The sequence below is a fragment of the Pelobates fuscus genome, chromosome 3 (genome assembly GCF_036172605.1).
Source record: "Pelobates fuscus isolate aPelFus1 chromosome 3, aPelFus1.pri, whole genome shotgun sequence".
Lineage (NCBI taxonomy): Eukaryota > Metazoa > Chordata > Amphibia > Anura > Pelobatidae > Pelobates > Pelobates fuscus.
Genome location: NC_086319.1, coordinates 423,517,565 through 423,541,799, shown reverse-complemented (window position 1 = coordinate 423,541,799; position 24,235 = coordinate 423,517,565). Strand labels below are relative to the sequence as shown.

Here is a 24,235-nt window from a genome sequence, read left to right as displayed (position 1 = left end):
TGTACGGGGTGGCACATTAGGTAATAATGTATGTTACGGTACCACCTTCCGAGCTCCAGACACAGTCGTTAGTCACTTGTATTCCCGGTTCCCCCAATAACGAGACCAAGCTCCATTATGAGGGTAAAACATGAACTGAGGACTGGAACAGCCAGCCTGCCTTTTATTTACATTTCACACACACAGGCCACACCCAAGGGGAGGCGTAAAACAACCACTGGCATCGATGGTACATCCCACACATTCCCTCCCCTTGGTGTGACACATAATCTTATTATACAGGCAGTTTAGAATATATTTTTATACAACTTTCATAACTCCAAATCCATCCATCATATTCACATAAAAGGCACATATTCAGATTCAGCATACTTAAATCATAAACAGTCTCAAAAATCACACCAATCCCTTCAGTGAATCCAAAGTTACTCGAAAGTCCGTTTATGACCGACCGCAGATACCGTTTCGTGCCCAAAAGAGTTCCCTGGATTCGGGCTATACGGTCGGTCACTTGTTGGCCTAAAAATGTCTACGTCCCGTTCGAAGTGGATCGGTACTTCGACTTACGTTGTACTGTCGAAGTATCGTCGATAGTACGGGTCGGCGGATTCGAAGTTAAAATGGCCGCCGCCACGTGGCCCTTTGTCCGATGTCGGCCACCTCGAGGACTTTGGTAGCTTTAGCGCTTAGTTGGTTTCTGTTGTATTTGAAATGTCATTTGTACAAAGTCACAACCCTCCGCAGGATCTCTCAGGGACCATAAGTACTGGGCAAATCAGACGAACCCAATAGGTTTAGTCCAGCGGGATGGGTCTGTCACATGGCTCCCTCCTTGTGGAACACTCCGGCAGACCCGGCTTGACCCTGTGGCGGGTCAACTTGGGGATGACCGGACTTAGGGAGAATAGGGACGTCTATTTGCCGGGATAACCCATCCGCATTCCCATTCTGCTTACCGGGCCGGTAGCCGATAGTGAAATTATAAGGCTGCAAGGCCAAACTCCACCTCAGCAGTCTGCCATTGTCCCCAGAGACCCGGTTAAGCCAGACGAGGGGGTTGTGGTCTGTTACGAGGGAAAATTCTTGTCCGTATAGGTAGGGGCTCAGTTTCTTCAGTGCCCAGACCAGGGCTAAACACTCTTTCTCTACTGCCGCATAACTCACTTCTCGAGGTAGTAACTTTCTGCTGAGATATGCGACAGGGTGCTCTCCGCCATCCTCCCCGACCTGGCTCAGCACAGCCCCCAGTCCATACATGGAAGCGTCTGTGTGGACAAGAAAACGTTTGTTAGGGACTGGGGCAGCCAGGACAGGGGCATTCACAAGAGCCTGCTTCAGGGCTTGAAACGCGGCTTCACAAGCTGGAGACCACAGGACCTGCCTAGGTAAATTATTTTTAGTCAAATCAGTTAGGGGCTTGGCAATCGTGCTGTAGTCGGGTCCAAAACGTCGATAATAACCCGCTGTCCCTAGGAAGGCAAGCACTTGGGTCTTGGTGATAGGTGTGGGCCAGTTAGCTACTGCTTCCACCTTGGCTGGTTCGGGTCTCTGGCTCCCACAACCCACCCGGTGACCCAAGTACTGCACTTCTGCCATGCCTAAATGGCACTTGTCTGGTTTCAGAGTCAGGCCGGCGGCCCGAATCTTGTCCAGCACTACCCCTACGTGTACTAGGTGGTCTTCCCAAGACTCACTGTAAACCGCGATGTCGTCCAGGTATGCACATGCAAATCCCTGGAAGCCATCTAGGAGCCTATCCACCATACGCTGGAAGGTAGCCGGAGCGTTCTTCATCCCGAATGGCATAACCCTAAACTGGTATAGGCCAAACGGGGTGACGAAGGCCGACTTGGGGATAGCATCCTCGGCCAGGGGGATCTGCCAGTACCCTTTACATAGGTCAATGGTGGTCAGATAGCGCCCCCTGGCAATGCGGTCTAATAACTCGTCTATCCGGGGCATCGGGTAGGCGTCCGTGGTAGTCCGCTCGTTGAGCCGCCTGTAATCCACACAGAACCGGGTGGTCCCATCTTTCTTGGGTACTAGGACTACGGGCGACGCCCACGGACTATCGGAGTGCTCAATAACCCCCAGCCGGGTCATCTCCTGTATCTCCTTCCGCATTCCTTCTCGGACTGCTTCCGGGATACGGTATGGGGGTTGTCGTAGGGGATTCTGTCCGGGTGTCTCGACCTTGTGTATAGCTAGGGGGGTGTACCCGGGTTCTTGGGAGAACGTCGCCTGCTTCTCCCACAGAAGCTGTCTTGCCTGGGTTTTCTCGGCCGGGCTTAGTCGGTCACCTAACTGTACGAGGCTAGTAAGGTCGGTCTGGGGATCCCTTTCTAGCAGGTCAGGTAAAGGTAAGTTCTCGGGGTCGTCGGTAGCTGGGGCACAAACTGCTGCAACATCCTCGGGTCGTTCCTGATACTCCTTGAGCATGTTCACATGAAAGGATCGTTGTACCCTTTCATCCGAACAGCTGGCTATGAGATAGGTAGTATCGCATACCTGAGCTAACACCTTGTACGGGCCCTGCCAAGATGCTTGCATCTTGTTTGCCTTCACAGGTTTGAGCACTAGAACCTTCTGCCCAACCTGGAAGACCCGCTGTCGAGCACCCCGATCGTACCATCGTTTCTGTTTCCCCTGGGCCGCCCGGAGATTTTCCCTTACCATCAGGGATAGTTTTTCCATGCGGTCCCGGAGTTCCAGCACATACGGTACTATGGGGGTCCCTTCTTGCTCCGTCTCCCCCTCCCAGTGTCCTCTAATGAGATCTAGGGGTCCACGAACCCTTCTCCCATAGAGTAACTCAAAGGGGGAGAACCCAGTTGATTCCTGGGGCACCTCTCTGTATGCAAATAGCAGATGAGGCAGGAATCGCTCCCAGTCTCTGCAAGTGTCAGTAAAGGTCCTCAGCATCTGTTTGAGGGTACCATTAAATCGCTCGCAGAGACCGTTAGTCTGTGGGTGATAGGGTGAACTAAGTAGCGGGTTGATGCCGCACACCTTCCACAGCTGCTGGGTGAGCACAGCGGTAAATTGGGTTCCCTGATCAGAGAGGATCTCCTGAGGGAACCCGACCCTAGTAAAGACTTTAACCAGGGCATCAGCGACCGTCTCTTCCTCTATATTAGACAGCGCTACTGCCTCTGGGTAACGGGTGGCGTAGTCTACCACAGTAAGAATATATTTCTTACCGGATGGACTAGCCCTGGCCAGTGGACCCACAATGTCAACGGCTATGCGGGAAAAGGGCTCTCCAATGATAGGCATCGGCTGTAGCCTAGCTTTTGGATGATCTCCCCGCTTACCTACCCGTTGACAAGTGTCGCACGTGCTACAATACATCCGCACATCTCGGTTAAAATTGGGCCAGAAAAAGTTTTGGGTGATTCTATGAGCTGTGCGGTGGGAACCTAGATGACCTGCTAACGGCACGTCATGCCCAATCCGCAGAATCTCCTGCCGATACTTTGCAGGTACTACTAGTTGTCGTTTCTGCGGAGGGGCATTCGGTTTCGGGGAAGGTTTCGGGATCCTGTACAGCCTATCCCCCACCCACTCGTAGTGTTCCCCACCTACTCCTTCTTCCCCAGCGTCGGCCCTGGCTCTGTACTTGGCTAACGTCGGGTCCTCCCTAGTTTCCTTCCCGTACATCTCTGGGGTATCCCAGCCGAACGGGGCCTGGTCTAAGGTACAAGTCGGGGTAGAGAGTCTTACCTGGGTCTCAGCAGCAGGTGGGCCGGCCTCAGTGGCACGGGTCTGGGCACGGGTCGTAACAGCGTCCACTGCAGCGGGGCCCATGGGAGCAAAGGCCGAAACCAGGGGGGCCAAGTCGTTGCCAAGAAGAACATCAGCGGGTAAATCCTTAATGACCCCCACATTCACGTGTCTAGCGCCCACTCCCCAATCCAAATGTACCCGGGCCACGGGTAGGCGAAATACTGCACCCCCGGCTACTCGTACTGCCACGGTATCCCCGGTATGTTGAGCTTCGGACACTAGGTGCTTTTGGAGCAAAGTCAGGGTTGCACCAGTGTCTCGTAGCCCACTGGCTTCCTTTCCGTTGACCTTTACACTCTGTCTGTGGTGTTGTCGATTGTCCTGGTGAGCAGCCTGAACAGGGTCTGCCTCATGTTATATGCCCCAGCATTCCTCTTCCTCTACACAGTGGACTGCTGGAAGAGGTGCTTGGGAAGGGGCCCCCGTGGGTTTCCTCCAGGACTGGTTCCTGTTGGCACGGTTCATCGGGCACTCCTGTCGCCTGTGCCCTAGCTGATTGCACAGGAAGCACCGAAGGGGTTCAGAGTACTCTCGGGCGTTAAACCGGGGTGGACGTTGGTACTGGGCAGACGGAGGGGGTGCGGATGGTCTGTTTATGGGAGGCTGATACGTGGCAGCGGCTGGTTGGTATTCCGCTCTGGCTGTGGCCTTGGTGATGGAATTGTCCAGTCTGCGAGCGTCAGTGTACTCATCGGCCAAGCGAGCCGCCTCGTGTAGAGTGGAAGGCTTACGGTCTCGTACCCACTCTCTGACCCCTGTCGGCAATTTGTCGAAACAATGTTCCAATAAAAACATCTGCAGCACCTCTTCTCCCGACACCGCCTGGCACCCTGCCATCCAGTGGGCGGCTGTGCGATGTACCTTGCAGGCCCATTCCACGTATGAGTCCCCAGTTGTTTTTGCAGTGTCCCGGAACCTCCTCCGGTATGCCTCGGGTGTAACGGCATACCGGGCAAGTAAAGCTTCCCTGACGGTAACATAATCCCCGATCTCCTCATCCGGAATAGCCCGAAAAGCGTCGTTGGCCCGGCCGGATAACTTGCCGGACAGTATAGCAACCCAGTCTGCCGGGGGTACCTTGTGCAGGGCACATTGCCGCTCAAAATCCGCAAGGTACCCGTCAATCTCTCCTTCGGTCTCACTGAAGGCTTTGAAGGCCGCAAATGGCACTTTCTGTTTGTCCCCCGGGTTTGCTGTGACTGGGGCCGCTGCAGTACCGTTTTGGCGTAGCAGGCTGGCCTCCACAGCGGCTTGAACCTGGGTGACGATCTCCGCGGAGGGGTTGGGGCCATAATGGGCCAGCCTAATTCTTACCGCCCGGTCAAATCTTGCCTCCTCGGGGGTTCTGTCGTCTGGGCTGGGTCCATTGGTTCCCTCTGCCACTGGTACTCCATCCATTTCCAGCAATAAAGCAATAATGTCCCTCTTCTTGAGGTTACTGGCCTGTCCGCCCCTTTGTTCCAATAAGTCTTTTAAGGTAGCTCTTCTCAGGTTTTGGTATTGTAGTTCCATTTATTCTTGGTCGTAGCGGTTTCTTTGGGCGTTGAAGATCATCCCGTCGCTTGCCACCAGTTGTTACGGTACCACCTTCCGAGCTCCAGACACAGTCGTTAGTCACTTGTATTCCCGGTTCCCCCAATAACGAGACCAAGCTCCATTATGAGGGTAAAACATGAACTGAGGACTGGAACAGCCAGCCTGCCTTTTATTTACATTTCACACACACAGGCCACACCCAAGGGGAGGCGTAAAAAACAACCACTGGCATCGATGGTACATCCCACACATTCCCTCCCCTTGGTGTGACACATAATCTTATTATACAGGCAGTTTAGAATATATTTTTATACAACTTTCATAACTCCAAATCCATCCATCATATTCACATAAAAGGCACATATTCAGATTCAGCATACTTAAATCATAAACAGTCTCAAAAATCACACCAATCCCTTCAGTGAATCCAAAGTTACTCGAAAGTCCGTTTATGACCGACCGCAGATACCGTTTCGTGCCCAAAAGAGTTCCCTGGATTCGGGCTATACGGTCGGTCACTTGTTGGCCTAAAAATGTCTACGTCCCGTTCGAAGTGGATCGGTACTTCGACTTACGTTGTACTGTCGAAGTATCGTCGATAGTACGGGTCGGCGGATTCGAAGTTAAAATGGCCGCCGCCACGTGGCCCTTTGTCCGATGTCGGCCACCTCGAGGACTTTGGTAGCTTTAGCGCTTCGTTGGTTTCTGTTGTATTTGAAATGTCATTTGTACAAAGTCACAACCCTCCGCAGGATCTCTCAGGGACCATAAGTACTGGGCAAATCAGACGAACCCAATAGGTTTAGTCCAGCGGGATGGGTCTGTCACAATGTATGTCTGCACAGAAGTTTTTATTTACAGCATATTAAGCCTGAAAAGCAGCATTGCCCTTGGAGGCCAAAGAACGAGAACAATTGCATGTTTAAATGATGGTTCAGCATACTCTGTTGTATAATACTAGTGAGGAGAACTATAAAGCATACACTATGCCCTAGTAGGGAAGTCTACGAAACATATACTTAGATATATTAAGTCAGGGCGCTGTTAGACGTGCCCATGCACAGGTAACGACTGGTCTAGGACAAGGGTTTACGCCGCGCTCATGTTAACATGTTACTGGATATAAAAAGAGCTTTTAAGCCAGGCGCAATGCTATCAGGCGCAATACAGACATAAATTGTGTTTTATCTGAAACAAAAATAACTGTTATGAAGCTTATATACACTTAATTTCATTGTTTGCATGTTTATTAAATTACATATATGGCTACCCACGCTGAAAGCGCCATACCACGCACAGTTAGACATGGGTATTGCTCAGAGGACCAATAAGCCTGTAAAATGCGTTACTTTACCTGTCAAATGCCTTTGATATACCATATGTTGCAAAGTCAATGTACATCTACGTTATTCTATTGCTTGTATATTCTGATTTATAAGCCTCTGCACAGGCAACCATCTGTTATTTTCAGATTCGTAAAATGTCTGCTCACGCTTTTTTGTTTGCGACATTAATAAACATATTTAAAACAATATACAGATTAAGAAAAAAAAAAAGTGGCTAAACTAGAAAATGAGAAATTGATAGCTAAAGAACGCAAAACCAACCCCAACTTTTTTTTTTCAAGTACATCAATTCTCAAAAAACAAAAAATGAAAGTGTAGGTGCACTGGAAACAGAGATGGGCGTGTTAGCTAATGAAGATCAGGAAAAAGCTGAAATTTTAAATAACTATTTTTATATATTAATGAGGATCCTATGGCAAGAGATATGCAAATGATTTCTGGAAAAAAAACTTGCAGATAACTTGTGATTGGATAACTCGAGACAAGGTGCTGCAGCTATTAAAGAAAATTAATGTAAATAAAGCTCTGGGGCCTGACGATATTCACCCACGAGTACTTAAGGAGCTAAGTGGGGAAATAAGTGAACCTCTGTATTTAATTTTTCAAGATTCTTTTGTTTCAGGTATTGTACCGGAGGATTGGAGGAAGGCAGATGTTCCTATATTTAAAAAGGGTTCAAAATTCTTGCCTGGAAATTATAGACCTGGGAGCTTAACTCCTGTAACTGGAAAAATATTTGGAGGGCTATTAAGCGATAATATTCAAGAATTCATTGGGAAGAACTTTGTTATTAGCAGCAATCAGTGTGGCGGATAGCTGGTCTTTCACAGGTTAACTCCACTAAAGATCCCAGTAAGGCTCAGGAACAAGTTATAAAATACCATAGAATAGTAATTACAGCAAGCAAGGTAATCCACGAATATCCCAATACAGATCCCAATGACTGGACGACACACAGCATCAGGAGCAGAACTGAACTTATAATCACACAACTTCCTTATAAAGCATTGTCTCATGCAAGGGTGGGATTTGCAATCATTAGTACAGTATCCAATCATACATGAGTAGCCACCCACACATCTCCTCCCCTTAGCCTGACTCATAATCCCATTATACAGGACTCAAATTCACTGGGTTTCTGGATGTACCCCTAAACATATGGGTACCCCTTTAAATATTACATCCCCTGGTAGCCCTGATCTGGGTGAGTGACATATCCAAAAATCACCTAGATTGGACCAGGGGTTCGGGAAATTTGTCGAAGTAATAAAAAGACCGACCGCGCTAGAGGGGACAGCCGAAATTGGTTCCATGCATTTTGGCCCTGTGGTCGGTCACAGAAAAAGGAAATAAACTGCACGAAAGACTTATGCTATGGAGACTAGGGAGAGTTCGCATAAATCCCCTTGTTCGGGTGTTTCTTTCTACCGAACGGGTGGCTGTTCGGTAGTTTCTATACAAATTTAAGGCACTGTGGAGGTCTCAGCAGTGTTTGCCTAGCCGAGTGTCCGATTTGAGTTCCAGACACTCAACGGCAAAACACAGCTGTTCGGGAGTTTAAAATGGCCGCTGCCACGTGTTCGTCTCCCGAATGGCGGCCACCCAGAGAACAAAGAACCCACTACACGAAGAGCCAATTACCCATTCGCAACATTGTTGCAAACGGTAATTGGAGGCACACTTACTACTGGGGTGGTCTGACTGTTTGGTAGTTTCACTCTCATAATAACTGGAGTGATTCTACCGAACAATCAGTCGAAAGCTGCATACATTTCATATACATTCAGGTTACAATTCAACCGAACACATAGGAATAACTAATTTTTAGGTCAGCTCAATGCCATCCGCTACAATCAGCATGTTTTTTTGTAAAACATAGGTCATGTCAAACTAACCTAATTGCATTCTACGAAGAAGTAAGTAGAAGTATAGATCGGAGCAGTGGGTGTGATCTACTTGGATTTTGCCAAGGCATTTGATACGCTTCCTCACAATAGGTTAGTCTTGAAACTAAAAGAAATTGGTCTAGATGAATATTCTTGTTCTCGGGTAGAACATTGGCTTAAGGATAGAGTACAACGAGTTGTCATTAATGGTAAAATTTCAGGCTGGACAAAAGTGGTAAGTGGTATCCCTCAGGGTTCTGTTTTGGGATCACTTCTATTTAACATATTTATAAATGATCTTGAAAAGCCATGTATCAGTGTTTGCAGATTACACAAAACTTTGTAAAGTAATAAAATGTGAGCAGGATATTGCCTTGCTGCAGAGGAATTTGGATAGTTTGGGGGACTGGGCACTAAAATGGCAGATTACATTTAACATAGAGAAAAGCAAAGTTATGCACTTTGGGGTTAAGAATGCACAAGCAACTTACACCCTAAATGGTAGTGAACTAGGGATAACCACACACGAGAAGGATTTGGGAATTGTTATAAACAACAAATTAGGCAGCAATATGCAATGTCAATCTGCAGCTGCTAAGGTCAGTAAGGTTTTGTCATGTATAAATAGGGGCATAAATTCTCGGGATGAAAATATAATTTTGCCTCTTTATAAATCGCTGGTAAGACCACACCTTGAATATGCTGTGCAATTTTGGGCACCTGTTCTAAAGAAGGATATCATGGCACTAGAAAAAGTGCAGAGACGGGCTACAAAATTGATAAAAGGAATGGAGCATTTTAGTTACAAAGAAAAGTTAAAAAATTTAAATCTGTTTAGTCTGGAAAAACGGCGCCTCAGAGGGGATATGATAACATTAAACAAATATATTAGGGGCCAGTACAAACCTTTATATGGGAATCTTTTCATAAACAGGGCTATACACAGGACACGAGGTCACACATTTAGCCTTGAAGAAAGGAGATTTCATCTAAGGCAAAGGAATGTTTTTTTTTTTACAGTTTTTTTTACTCGGTAGCTGTAGCTGAAGCTGTAGTAACTTCTTCAGAGGATAATCTAGCCTCTGAAGAAGTGACTTTGGACTGTCACGAAACGCGTTAGGCTTTTCGGCATTTGCCGTATATCGATTCAGCTACATCTACCGAGTAATCGTGGAACGCAGATCGGGTGCAATAAGTGGAACGCATGCGAGGAGTACTCCATCTCTCCCAGCACAGCGATATCATCTCATCGGCCGGAGAAAGATATTCCACAGCCCTCTCAAGTATTCACCTTTTTCTGCTGATCCCACAAGACTCAATTGCTGTTTTACTACACTTCATCTCTGTGAGTGTATTTTATCCTTTATTCTTAATAAATGAGAAGATTTTAACCGAGGAACATTGTCAGCTTTTATCACTATCTAAAGACCATCAAGGAAATCATATTACCATATACCTGTTATGGTGGTCTATTAGTAATTGTTTTTCTGCAATAATTTGATGTTCCTGCTTTTACCAATTTATACCATTATTGGTTAGATTGTATGTACAACTTGACACATAATAATTGCTGCTGTCAGCTTCTTTTGACAGTAACACATTGTGTTGGCTGGGATGTTGTATCTATAAGAACTATTTATTTATCTTTTGTGAGAGTTCCCATTGACTATCTATATACATCTTTTTTTTGGTTTCAAAGGACATACATGCTGCTGGTAACGCAATATTTAGTCAACCTTCCCACCTCTTAGGTGAGGATAGTACTGATACAAGGTTGCCACCGAGTGGACGAACGCATATTGCACTTTACACTACAAGCACTGTAACCTTAATTTGTGTTTTTATGTGCCTTTATATCCACTGTCTTATCTGTGTGTAACATTTGTATTATTTATCACATCTGGTTAGGGATCTCCTAGTACGTGTAGGTTTTTGTACCAACTTTTATCTATGTGGAATTCTCTGCCTGAAGAGGTGGTTTTATCAGAGTCCATATAGTGGTTTCACCCCTTAGTGACCAGACCGCTTTTCAATTTTCTTACCGTTAAGGACCAGGGCTGTTTTTATATTTCTGCGTTTTTTGTGTTTAGCTGTAATTTTCCTCTTACTCATTTACTGTACCCACACAAATTATATACCGTTTCTCTTGCCATTAAATTATCTTTCTAATGATACCATTATTTTCATCATATCATATAACTTACTATTAAAAAATGTTTAAAATATGATGAATAAAAAAACAAAAAACTTTTTTTCTGACTTTGACCACCAAAATCTGTTACGCATCTACAACCGCCAAAACAAACCCATACTAAATAGTTTCTAAATGTTGTCCTGAGTTTAGAAATACCCAATGTTAACATGTTCTTAGCTTTTTTTGGAAAGTTATAGAGCTTTAAGTACAAGTAGCACTTTGCTATTTCCAAACCATTTTCTTTTCAAAATTAACGCAAGTTACATTGTAACACTGATATCTGTCAGGAATCCCCGAATAACCCTACACATGTATATATTTTTTAAAAGAAGACAACCTAAGGTATTACGCTTGGGGTATTTTGACTCTTTTCATGCAACCATTTTACCACCAATCTATGCCAAATTTACAGAAAAAAAAATTATAATTGGTGATTTTTTTGACACACATAGCAATTTAAGAATATATGTACTGAGAACTTTAAGGGTTACTGCCAAAGAACACCCCAATATGTGTTCAGCAATATCTCCGGAGTACAGTGATACCCCCCATGTATAGGTGTGTTGGGTTCTCTGGGGACTAACATACCTTATTTGAAGGGTGCGCATTCCAGTTTTCCAACTTTTTCACAGCCGGCCAATCTAATTTACCCCCATCAAACCATATATTTTTGAAAAGTAGACAACACAAGGTATTCAATATGGGGTATGTACGGTCTTTATTAGTAGTTACTTGGTCAAATACACTGGCCAAAGTTAGCATTTATATTTGTTTGTGTGTTAAAAATTTAAAAAACAATTATGAACGCGTACTTTGGCCAGTGTTTGTGACTAAGTGGCTACTAAACAAGACTAAACATTTGCAATACCTTGGGTTGTCTTCTTTTGCAAATGCTGTTCCATCATGGGGGTAATTCTCATTCATGGGCTACCATACGCTCTCAAAGGCAACCAATCTGGCAAGTTTAAATGTGAAAAAACAGCCTTAAATTTTACCCTGTAACCTTCAAAACCAGTATAAAACCTGTATACTCGGGAGACTTCACTGAACACAAATATTAGTGTTTCAAAATAGTTAAACGTATCACAACAAAGATATCATCAGTGAAAGTGCCGTTTGTTTGTGAAAAAGGCAAAAAACTTCACTTTCACTGACAATATCATCGCTGTGATATATTTTACTGTTTACACTAATTGTGTTCAGCGAAGTCTATCGAGTAAAACAGTACCCCCATGTACAGGTTTTAGGGTGTCATAGAAAGTTACAGGGTTAAATACAGTGATAGCAAATTAAATTCCCTGGACTTTTGGCCGGGTTAAACTGCAATTGGATAAATACTTGCAAAAACATAACATACAGGGGTATAATTTCTAATTAGTGGGGTAATAGCTGCTTGATCCAAGGAGACATCTGACTGCTATTCTGGGGTCAAGTAGGATTTTTTCCTAGTTTGTTGTAAAATTGGAAGCGCTTCAGACTGGGTTTTTTGCCTTCTTTTGGATCAACAGCAAAAACATATGTGAGGAAGGCTGAACTTGATGGACGCAAGTCTCTTTTCAGCTATGTAACTATGTAACTATGTAACTATGTAACTGTGTAACTATGTAACTGTGTAACTATATAACTATGTAACTGTGTAACTATGTAACTATGTAACTATGTAACTGTGTAACTATGTAACTCTGTAACTATGTAACTATGTAACTATGTAACTATGTAACTGTGTAACTATGTAACTATGTAACTATGTAACTGTGTAACTATGTAACTATGTAACTGTGTAACTATGTAACTGTGTAACTGTGTAACTATGTAACTATGTAACTATGTAACTATGTAACTATGTAACTATATAACTATATAACTATGTAACTATGTAACTGTGTAACTGTGTAACTATGTAACTATGTAACTGTGTAACTATGTAACTATGTAACTATGTAACTATGTAACTGTGTAACTATGTAACTCTGTAACTATGTAACTATGTAACTATGTAACTATGTAACTGTGTAACTGTGTAACTATATAACTATGTAACTGTGTAACTATATAACTATGTAACTGTGTAACTATGTAACTAGGTAACTATGTAACTGTGTAACTATGTAACTCTGTAACTATGTAACTATGTAACTATGTAACTATGTAACTATGTAACTGTGTAACTATGTAACTATGTAACTATGTAACTGTGTAACTATGTAACTATGTAACTGTGTAACTATGTAACTGTGTAACTGTGTAACTATGTAACTATGTAACTATGTAACTGTGTAACTGTGTAACTGTGTAACTATGTAACTATGTAACTGTGTAACTGTGTAACTATGTAACTGTGTAACTGTGTAACTGTGTAACTGTGTAACTGTGTAACTGTGTAACTATGTAACTGTGTAACTGTGTAACTATGTAACTATGTAACTGTGTAACTATGTAACTATGTAACTATGTAACTATGTAACTATGTAACTGTGTAACTATGTAACTATGTAACTGTGTAACTGTGTAACTATGTAACTATGTAACTGTGTAACTATGTAACTATGTAACTGTGTAACTATGTAACTATGTAACTATGTAACTGTGTAACTATGTAACTGTGTAACTATGTAACTATGTAACTGTGTAACTGTGTAACTATGTAACTATGTAACTATGTAACTGTGTAACTGTGTAACTATGTAACTATGTAACTATGTAACTGTGTAACTATGTAACTGTGTAACTGTGTAACTGTGTAACTGTGTAACTATGTAACTATGTAACTATGTAACTATGTAACTATGTAACTATGTAACTATGTAACTATATAACTATGTAACTATGTAACTGTGTAACTGTGTAACTATGTAACTGTGTAACTGTGTAACTATGTAACTATGTAACTGTGTAACTATGTAACTATGTAACGATGTAACTGTGTAACTGTGTAACTGTGTAACTATGTAACTATGTAACTATGTAACTGTGTAACTATGTAACTATGTAACTATGTAACTATGTAACTGTGTAACTATGTAACTATGTAACTATGTAACTATGTAACTGTGTAACTGTGTAACTATGTAACTATGTAACTATGTAACTATGTAACTATGTAACTGTGTAACTATGTAACTATGTAACTATGTAACTGTGTAACTATGTAACTGTGTAACTATGTAACTGTGTAACTATGTAACTATGTAACTATGTAACTATGTAACTGTGTAACTATGTAACTATGTAACTATGTAACTGTGTAACTATGTAACTATGTAACTGTGTAACTATGTAACTGTGTAACTATGTAACTATGTAACTGTGTAACTGTGTAACTGTGTAACTATGTAACTATGTAACTATGTAACTATGTAACTGTGTAACTATGTAACTATGTAACTATGTAACTGTGTAACTGTGTAACTATGTAACTATGTAACTATGTAACTATGTAACTATGTAACTGTGTAACTATGTAACTGTGTAACTATGTAACTATGTAACTATGTAACTGTGTAACTATGTAACTGTGTAACTATGTAACTATGTAACTATGTAACTATGTAACTGTGTAACTATGTAACTGTGTAACTGTGTAACTATGTAACTATGTAACTGTGTAACTATGTAACTGTGTAACTATGTAACTGTGTAACTATGTAACTATGTAACTGTGTAACTATGTAACTGTGTAACTATGTAACTGTGTAACTGTGTAACTATGTAACTGTGTAACTATGTAACTATGTAACTATGTAACTGTGTAACTGTGTAACTGTGTAACTATGTAACTATGTAACTGTGTAACTATGTAACTATGTAACTATGTAACTGTGTAACTGTGTAACTATGTAACTATGTAACTGTGTAACTGTGTAACTATGTAACTGTGTAACTATGTAACTATGTAACTATGTAACTATGTAACTATGTAACTGTGTAACTGTGTAACTATGTAACTATGTAACTATGTAACTGTGTAACTATGTAACTGTGTAACTATGTAACTATGTAACTGTGTAACTATGTAACTGTGTAACTATGTAACTATGTAACTGTGTAACTATGTAACTGTGTAACTATGTAACTGTGTAACTATGTAACTATGTAACTATGTAACTGTGTAACTATGTAACTATGTAACTATGTAACTATGTAACTGTGTAACTATGTAACTATGTAACTATGTAACTATGTAACTATGTAACTGTGTAACTATGTAACTATGTAACTATGTAACTGTGTAACTATGTAACTGTGTAACTATGTAACTATGTAACTATGTAACTATGTAACTGTGTAACTATGTAACTATGTAACTGTGTAACTATGTAACTGTGTAACTATGTAACTGTGTAACTATGTAACTATGTAACTGTGTAACTATGTAACTGTGTAACTATGTAACTATGTAACTGTGTAACTATGTAACTGTGTAACTATGTAACTGTGTAACTATGTAACTATGTAACTGTGTAACTATGTAACTGTGTAACTATGTAACTATGTAACTATGTAACTGTGTAACTATGTAACTGTGTAACTATGTAACTATGTAACTATGTAACTGTGTAACTATGTAACTGTGTAACTATGTAACTATGTAACTGTGTAACTATGTAACTGTGTAACTATGTAACTATGTAACTATGTAACTGTGTAACTATGTAACTGTGTAACTATGTAACTATGTAACTGTGTAACTATGTAACTATGTAACTATGTAACTATGTAACTATGTAACATTGACTCTATCACCGAGAACCATGTATTGAATCTATCACCCCATATACTGGCTCTTTCAGCAAGCGCAATGTATTGGCTCTATCACCCCATATATTGGCTCTATCATCTAGCACCATCTATTGACTCTATTACCCCATATAGTGACTCTATCACCGAGCGCTATAAGTTGACTGTATAACTAAGTGCCATATGTGGACTATATTACCGAGAGCCATGTATTGAATCTATCACCCCATATATTGGCTCTATCACCAAGCACCATATATTGACTCTATCACCCCATATACTGGCTCTATCACCAAGCACCATATATTGACTTTATTACCCCATATATTGGCTCTATCATCTAGCACCATATATTGGCTCTATCATCTAGCGCCATGTATTGACTTTATTACCCCATATATTGGCTCTATCATCTAGCGCCATGTATTGAATCTATCACCCCATATATTGGCTCTATGTCAGGGTACCTGAAGCCTCTACCTCTGAGAGAGGTAGAGACTTAGAAGTTTATCCGTCCGGACGGCATGTCTCCTCGGCCGGCCGCGAGGGAGTCACTTCCTTTTATAGCAGGAGGACCGGAGGTCGACGTCATGACGCCAACCCGGAACGTCCTGTCACTCAAATCCCGGGAGACGAATCAGGACTCGCCGGAGGCGTGTCTTCTCTCCCTAACCAGGATACTTAACAGTGGCTCTCTCATTTACTCATTGCCCTGTCGTGGTTCTAGTCTGCCTAGTCACACAGTGCTTTGTTATTCTCTTGCCTTTTGGTTCTGACCCGGCTTTGGTATTTACTCTCCTGTCTTTCTGTTATCCTTGACCCGGCTTGTCTCTCGCTTACCTGTCTTCTCGTTCCCTCGACCTCGGCTTGTCTCTGACCATTCTATCGTAGTTTTACGTTAAGTCCGGCCATTCTAAGGACCGGTATACGTATCTGCTACTCTTTGTACTCTGCGTGTTGGATCCCTGACCCGATCCTGACATTACGACAGGGCCATGGATCCTGCAGGTACAAATTGTCAGCTTGGTTCCCCTGATCCTAGGTTTGACGCCATGGATCATAGGATGGATCAGATGGCTCTAGCACTACAGGCGCTGCTATCACGTCCTATTAATCCACCTGAGGAGATGCGTAATACGTCTGCTTCTTCTGTGGGTTCAGGGCTAGAGGTAGCTACTGTAGGTGCTTCTTCCCGAGTTACCTCACCTGTACGTTATGCTGGTTCTCCTGAGAGGTGTCGTGGGTTTTTGAACCAGATCAGTATCCATTTCGAGCTACAGCCCCGTTCCTACCCTACTGATAGGGCAAAAGTGGGATTTATTATTACCTTACTCATTGAGAAAGCTCTGAGATGGGCTAATCCGTTGTGGGAGAATGATAATCCATTAGTCTATAACTATAATGCCTTTGTAGCTGCTTTTAAAAGAACTTTTGATCCCCCTGGCAGGAGGGTCAATGCAGCCAGATTACTATTGCGCCTTAGACAAGACAACCAAACACTTGTGGATTACGCACTAGAGTTCAGGTCTTTGGCGGCAGAGGTGAAATGGAATGAACAGGCCTATATAGACGTATTTTTAAATGGATTATCCGATGTAATACTTGATGAGGTAGCGACAAGAGAGCTTCCCGAGAACCTGGAAGACTTAATTTCCTTTATCTCTCGTATTGACGAACGTCTAAGGGAGAGGCAGAATACTCGAGATAGAACCGGTAAATCTTCCTTTAGACTAGCACCATCATTTAAAATTTCTGAAACCAAAACTCCACAGGTTTCAGAACCTATGCAGTTAGGCCTTACTCGTCTGTCAGAGGAGGAGAGACAGTACAGGAGAAGGGAGGGACTGTGTATGTATTGTGGAGCCAGAGGTCATGTACGTTTGAGCTGTCCCAGTCGTCCGGGAAACGCTCGCACCTAAGTTTCTCTAGAGGACAGACCTTGGGTGTTTCGATTTTGTCCTCTACTCATAACTACAAAGAACATAGACTCCTATTACCGGTCTCTTTAACTTGGGAAAAGGGAACTTTAGAGACTATGGCATTGATAGACTCCGGCGCTGCTGAGAGTTTTATCGACCAAAAGTTTCTCACAGAACACACTATCCCATCCCAGTTAAGGAAGACACCCTTGGCTGTTGAGGCCATTGATGGTAGACCTTTAGTTGAGCCTGTGATTTTCCGGGAGACCACACCTCTTAACTTAACTACTGGTATTCTACACAAGGAGGAAATATCCCTACTACTCATTTCATCTCCTTCTGTTCCCATAGTCCTGGGATACTCCTGGCTTAAGAGACATAACCCCGTTATAGATTGGAGATCAGGGGAAATAGTTTCGTGGGGTCAGGATTGTCAAGAGAATTGTTTAAAGAAAGTGTCACCTCTTTGTAGTGTCAACGCACTTAATAACGCTACCGACTCTACCAAAGTACAGATACCATCCTTGTATCAAGATTTAAAGGCAGTATTTGACAAAGGAAAGGCTGATACCTTACCACCACATAGGCCTTTTGATTGCAAAATTAATTTACTTTCTGGTACTATGCCCCCCAGGGGTCATGTATACCCTTTGTCTACGAATGAAAACTTAGTTCTAGAGGAGTATATTCGTGAAAACCTAGACAAGGGGTTCATTAGAAGATCCTCCTCTCCTGCTGGGGCTGGATTTTTTTTTGTTAAAAAGAAGGATGGTTCTTTAAGACCCTGCATTGACTACCGAGGTCTTAACAAGATAACCATTAGAAATGTATATCCGATTCCCTTGATCACCGAGCTTTTTGATCGATTAAAAAGTTCTAAGATTTTCACTAAGTTAGACCTTAGAGGTGCTTATAATTTGGTGAGAATTCACGACGGAGACGAGTGGAAAACTGCATTCAATACTCGATATGGGCACTATGAGTATACTGTAATGCCTTTTGGTCTCTGCAATGCCCCGGCGGTATTTCAGGACCTTATTAATGAGGTTCTTAGGGAGTTTCAAGATGACTGTGTGAATGTATACCTTGATGATATACTTATACATTCCAGGGATATTGAAACTCACCACGGACAAGTCAGAAGGGTTTTACACAAACTTCTTCAGCATGGCTTATACTGCAAATTAGAGAAATGCAGCTTTGACCAATCCCAAACTACCTTTCTTGGTTATGTGATTTCTGGGGAGGGGTTTGAAATGGATCCGGAGAAGCTCCAATCCATATTAGATTGGCCTTTACCTAAGGGTCTCAAGGCTATCCAGAGATTTATTGGTTTTTCCAATTACTACAGACGTTTCATTAAGGGATACTCCTCTATCATTGCTCCCATCACCAATATGACCAAACAAGGGGCTGATACTAAGAATTGGTCTACTGAAGCACTTCTGGCTTTTAAGACACTCAAGGAGCTGTTTGCTTCCGCACCAATTTTAGTTCACCCTGATACTACACTACCTTTCCTACTCGAAGTTGACGCTTCTGAGACAGGTATAGGTGCCGTTCTGTCCCAAAGATTGGGTGTAGATAAACCATTACATCCTTGTGGATACTTTTCCAAAAAATTGTCAGGTACTGAAAGCAGATATGACATTGGTGACAGGGAACTACTAGCGGTTATAATGGCCTTAAAGGAGTGGAGACATTTATTGGAGGGTACTTTGCATCCTGTTACTATTTTGACAGATCATAAAAACTTATCCTATATTGGAGAGGCTAAACGACTATCATCTAGACAGGCTCGTTGGTCCATATTCCTCACTCACTTCAACTACGTACTCACATATAGGCCAGGTTCAAAGAATTCTAAAGCCGATGCCTTGTCTCGCCAATATGAACCTGCTGCCGTATCTGAGCCGGTTTTGTCCTCTATAGTACCCAAGGGTAACATTATCGCTAACACTACTCTCAAAGTCCATTCTCCGCTACTTGATCAGATAAGGAGCTTGCAGCATCTGGCACCTAGACTGACTCCGGCTTCCAGACATTTCGTTCCTCCTGAACTCCAATTGGAGCTCTTACAGTGTCTTCACGAGAGTAAGGTGGCTGGTCATCCGGGTGTTCGCAAGACGTATTCTTTGATCTCCAAGGATTTCTGGTGGCCTTCGTTACGGAAGGATATTAAGGATTTTATCGGAGTTTGTGAGGTCTGTACTAAAACTAAACTACCGCATTCACTTCCTTGTGGCCTTCTACAACCTCTGGAAATTCCTGACAAACCTTGGTCCTGTGTGGCAATGGACTTTATTGTGGATTTGCCTGTTTCTAAAAGGCACACTGTTATCCTCACCGTAGTCGATAGGTTTACCAAGATGGCACATTTCGTACCTTTGCCTAAACTCCCGACTTCTCCTGAATTGGCGGAGATCTTTGCTAAAGAGATTTTTCGCTTGCATGGGATTCCTTCGGAGATCACTTCTGATAGAGGCTCCCAATTTGTTTCCCGTTTTTGGAGATCATTCTGTTCTCAATTAGGCATCAAATTGAATTTTTCGTCCGCCTATCATCCTCAGTCTAACGGAGCTGCCGAACGAACCAACCAGAAGATTGAGCAATACTTACGTTGTTTTGTTTCCGAACACCAGGACGATTGGGTCGGTTTGATTCCTTGGGCGGAGTTTGCGCACAACAATCTCGTTTGTGACTCTACGCATTCAAGCCCCTTCTTCATGAACTATGGCTTTCATCCATCTATTCTTCCCTCGGTTTCTCCTTCCCAGGGAGTGCCGTCGGTTGATGTCCATGTGGCCAATTTGAGGAAGTTGTGGGATCAGACTCGACAGATTCTTCTACACAATTCTATGCTGGTTAAGAAACATGCTGACAAACGGAGAAGGGCGGCTCCGAATTTTGTTCCAGGCGATAGAGTTTGGTTGAGTACTAGGAATATTCGCCTTAAAGTTCCTTCCATGAAATTCGCCCCTCGTTATATTGGTCCCTACAGGATCTTGACTCGAATTAACCCAGTGGCGTATCGTCTAGCTCTCCCAGCTACTTTACGCATCCCGAACTCCTTTCACGTGTCATTGCTGAAACCTCTAATCTGTAACAGATTCTCCTCCACAATCGCCCCTCCGCGCCCTGTTCAGGTGGAGGGTCAGGAGGAGTATGAGGTTAACTCCATTATTGATTCTCGTGTCTCCCGGGGGAGAGTACAATATTTGGTTGACTGGAAGGGTTATGGTCCTGAGGAGAGGAGTTGGGTACCACAAGAGGATGTTCATGCTCCTCGCCTTCGCAGGGCATTTCACTCCCGCTTTCCATCTCGCCCCGGCTCCTTCCGCCCGGTGGGCGTATCTGAGAGGGGGGGTACTGTCAGGGTACCTGAAGCCTCTACCTCTGAGAGAGGTAGAGACTTAGAAGTTTATCCGTCCGGACGGCATGTCTCCTCGGCCCCTCGCGGTTCACTCGGTCTTGCTAACGCCGGCCGCGAGGGAGTCACTTCCTTTTATAGCAGGAGGACCGGAGGTCGACGTCATGACACCAACCCGGAACGTCCTGTCACTCAAATCCCGGGAGACGAATCAGGACTCGCCGGAGGCGTGTCTTCTCTCCCTAACCAGGATACTTAACAGTGGCTCTCTCATTTACTCATTGCCCTGTCGTGGTTCTAGTCTGCCTAGTCACACAGTGCTTTGTTATTCTCTTGCCTTTTGGTTCTGACCCGGCTTTGGTATTTACTCTCCTGTCTTTCTGTTATCCTTGACCCGGCTTGTCTCTCGCTTACCTGTCTTCTCGTTCCCTCGACCTCGGCTTGTCTCTGACCATTCTATCGTAGTTTTACGTTAAGTCCGGCCATTCTAAGGACCGGTATACGTATCTGCTACTCTTTGTACTCTGCGTGTTGGATCCCTGACCCGATCCTGACACTCTATCACCGAGCACCATATATTGACTCTATCACCCCATATACTGGCTCTTTCAGCAAGCGCAATGTATTGACTCTATTACCCCATATATTGGCTCTATCATCTAGCACCATATATTGGCTCTTTTACCCCATATATTGGCTCTATCATCTAGTGCCATGTATTGACTTTATTACCCCATATATTGGCTCTATCACCGAGCACCATATATTGGCTCTCTCATCCCATATATTGGCTCTATCACCGAGCACCATATATTGACTCGCTCATCCCATATATTGGCTCTATCACCGAGCACCATATATTGACTCTATCACCCCATATATTGACTCTATCACCCCATATATTGGCTTTATCACCAAGCGCCATATATTGACTCTGAGATCCTCATATTATATCACTTCTATATAAACCCATACACAGACTAACACAAAACTCATTCCCTAAACAATGGGATTTGGCAACAGACATAACTCTGGTCAGAGTGAAGAGACTGAGAGAGAGATACCATAAGGAAGAAACTATTTAGAATGGAGAGACACAGAAGGGAGAGATTAGGAAAGAGAGGGACTAGAAGGAAGACAAAAAAAGAAGAAATTAGAAAAAAGACCCATGGGAAGGGAAAGTGAGAGAGAGAAAGAGATCAAGACAAACACAGACAGACAGACAGACAGACAAACAGACAGACAGACAGAGACTGAGACAGACAGAAATGGAGAGATAGAGACAGATGGGAAGACATTGAGAGAGACAGACAAAAATGAAAAGATATAGAGACAGACAGGAAGAGATTGAGAGAGACAGACAAAAATTAAGAGATTGAGAGACAGACAGGAAGAGATTGAGAGACAGATAGAAAAGAAGAGATTGAGAGAGACAGACAGAGAAAGAAACAGGAAGAGATTAAAAGACTGGGAGTGGAGGGCCCCTAGTGGGGCTAAGGGATTGTCTCCTTGGAGGGGAGTGCAACTGGGTAGATACTTTGTGTGTTAGGAGGGAGGGGCCTCTTTATACCTTTTTTGGGGGCCCTGCCAGTCTCTCTTTGCGTTATGCTCTGCAGGTGTTCCCGCCCTGGATTTTTTGGCAGAGGACTTCCTTGTGGAGACAGCACTGAGTTTCGCCTCTCCTTAGTTGGAGTAGTTAGTTGCCTGGTGCGAGGCCTGCTTAGTCAAGCTCGCCACTCTACCCAGTTTAGTTTTCGACTCACCTGTGGTAGCTGTTGGTTATGCCCCTGCTCTGCTGAGCGAGAGTTTGTTCTATTTCCCTCTCCCGTGAGAGTGTGCGGCTCAAGGGTGATGCGGAGATGGAGGACGGGAGTGCTGGCAAGTTTCTGTTGGGTTATTTCCCCCTCATGTTATTAGGAGGTGTGGGGGGGCCTTCCAGAGACTCTATGTGAGGTGTTGGGCTGTAGATCTCCTCTGCGGTACGTTATGTCTCTGCTTGGGCGGAAGCACTGGGGCTGCAGGACTAAGTGGGAGCCGCAGCCTCTTGTGATCTGAGACAAATAATTAGGACCTCAGTGCCACCACCCTAGTCAACAGTTATTCTAACATAATGTTATTTATTTGTCGGTAACCATTGGAGGCCTTTTAATTATCGTTTATTAAAGCAACCAGCGATGGTTTTCTTTCCAATCTGTTGTCTATGTCTCCTTGCTATATTGGGAGGTTTGGGGAAATGGTAAGGAGGGTGGAGGTCATGTGTATATTATGCGTTTATCTATGTAGCTGCATATAGGGACAATAGGATATCTACCCCTTAAGACAGACAGACATATTGAGAGACAGACAGTAAGACATACAGAATACGGATTAAGGAACAGCGCAGATATAAAAATGCATTGCTACATTTTATAAGCCTACCAATATGGGGTCTCAGTCCCACCATACAGCCATACTATGCTAAGCCCACCACTACTTCACAGTACCCCAATATCAGTGGGTCTTACACTAATTCCAACGTGGGAGCCAACTTAAATAGTGCTAGTGCTAAATAAGCTGAAATGTATTTAAATAATCTATTGTAAGAGCATTGTGACTAAATGTAATGCAAAATGAACGTAATAAACAAAATTCTGAAAAAAAAATAAAAAAAATGAGGTGACAAAACTAACAATTAAGTGTATATACTCACAATGCAAATTATATATCTGCTCTCAAAAAACTGCATGTTGCAGGTCTACCCACAATTCCTTTTTGTCTTTACTATGTCAGTTTGGAATCCAGACCAGATTCCTTTTGGGTTGAGCACCCCACCCAGCCCCCCAGCATCAGAGGCCCCATACTGCCTAGGACTATCCGCCCCTTTACTGCCCGGTGCTATCTGCTCCCTGCCTGCTCAGGGCTATCTGCCCATTGCTCGTTTAGGGTTAGCTGCCCCCACTCAAGACTATCTGCCCCTGTTCAGGGCTCTATAATTGGGTTACGGTCAGTCACTTACAGATACTGCAGTCATCACAGCAATCACAGATCCCTGTGCTCCACTCGCCGCCCTGGGCCATCATAACAGTCTGGGTGACAGCCATCGGCTGCATGGCCACTGGATTCCCTGGATACATTTTCTGCAAAAACCACAAAAAACATCAAAATATGTCCCCAATAGTGTACCCCAAACATTCCCCACCTATATCTCTCACTATGTCTGCCTCTCACTCACTCCCCCATCTATCTTTATCACTATCTATTAGTATTCTCCACTATCTGTCTCTGTATCACTATCCCTTTCTGTCTATCTCTCTATATCTTACTATTCTCCCCTGTCTGTCTCTCTCTATCACTATTCTCCCCTGCCTGTCTCCCTATCCCTCTTCTCTCCTGTCTGTCTCTCTCTATCACTATTCTCCCCTGTCTATCTCCCTGTCACTATTCTCCCCTGTCTGTCTCCCTATGTCTATTCCTTTCAGTTT

The 24,235-nt window shown here is 43.3% G+C and overlaps 1 protein-coding gene across 1 annotated transcript in view; it reads right to left on the bottom strand.

The window, feature by feature from the left end:
* LOC134601571 (cornifelin homolog) overlaps positions 1 to 23,881 on the bottom strand; it is a 34,003-nt gene extending 10,122 nt beyond the window's left edge. The window contains exon 1 of the mRNA XM_063446093.1: positions 23,770 to 23,881. Coding sequence (XP_063302163.1) covers positions 23,770 to 23,863 — 94 coding nt within the window. The 5' untranslated portion in view covers positions 23,864 to 23,881. The remainder of the gene's footprint in view (positions 1 to 23,769) is intronic.
* Between the last annotated feature and the right edge of the window lie 354 nt (positions 23,882 to 24,235).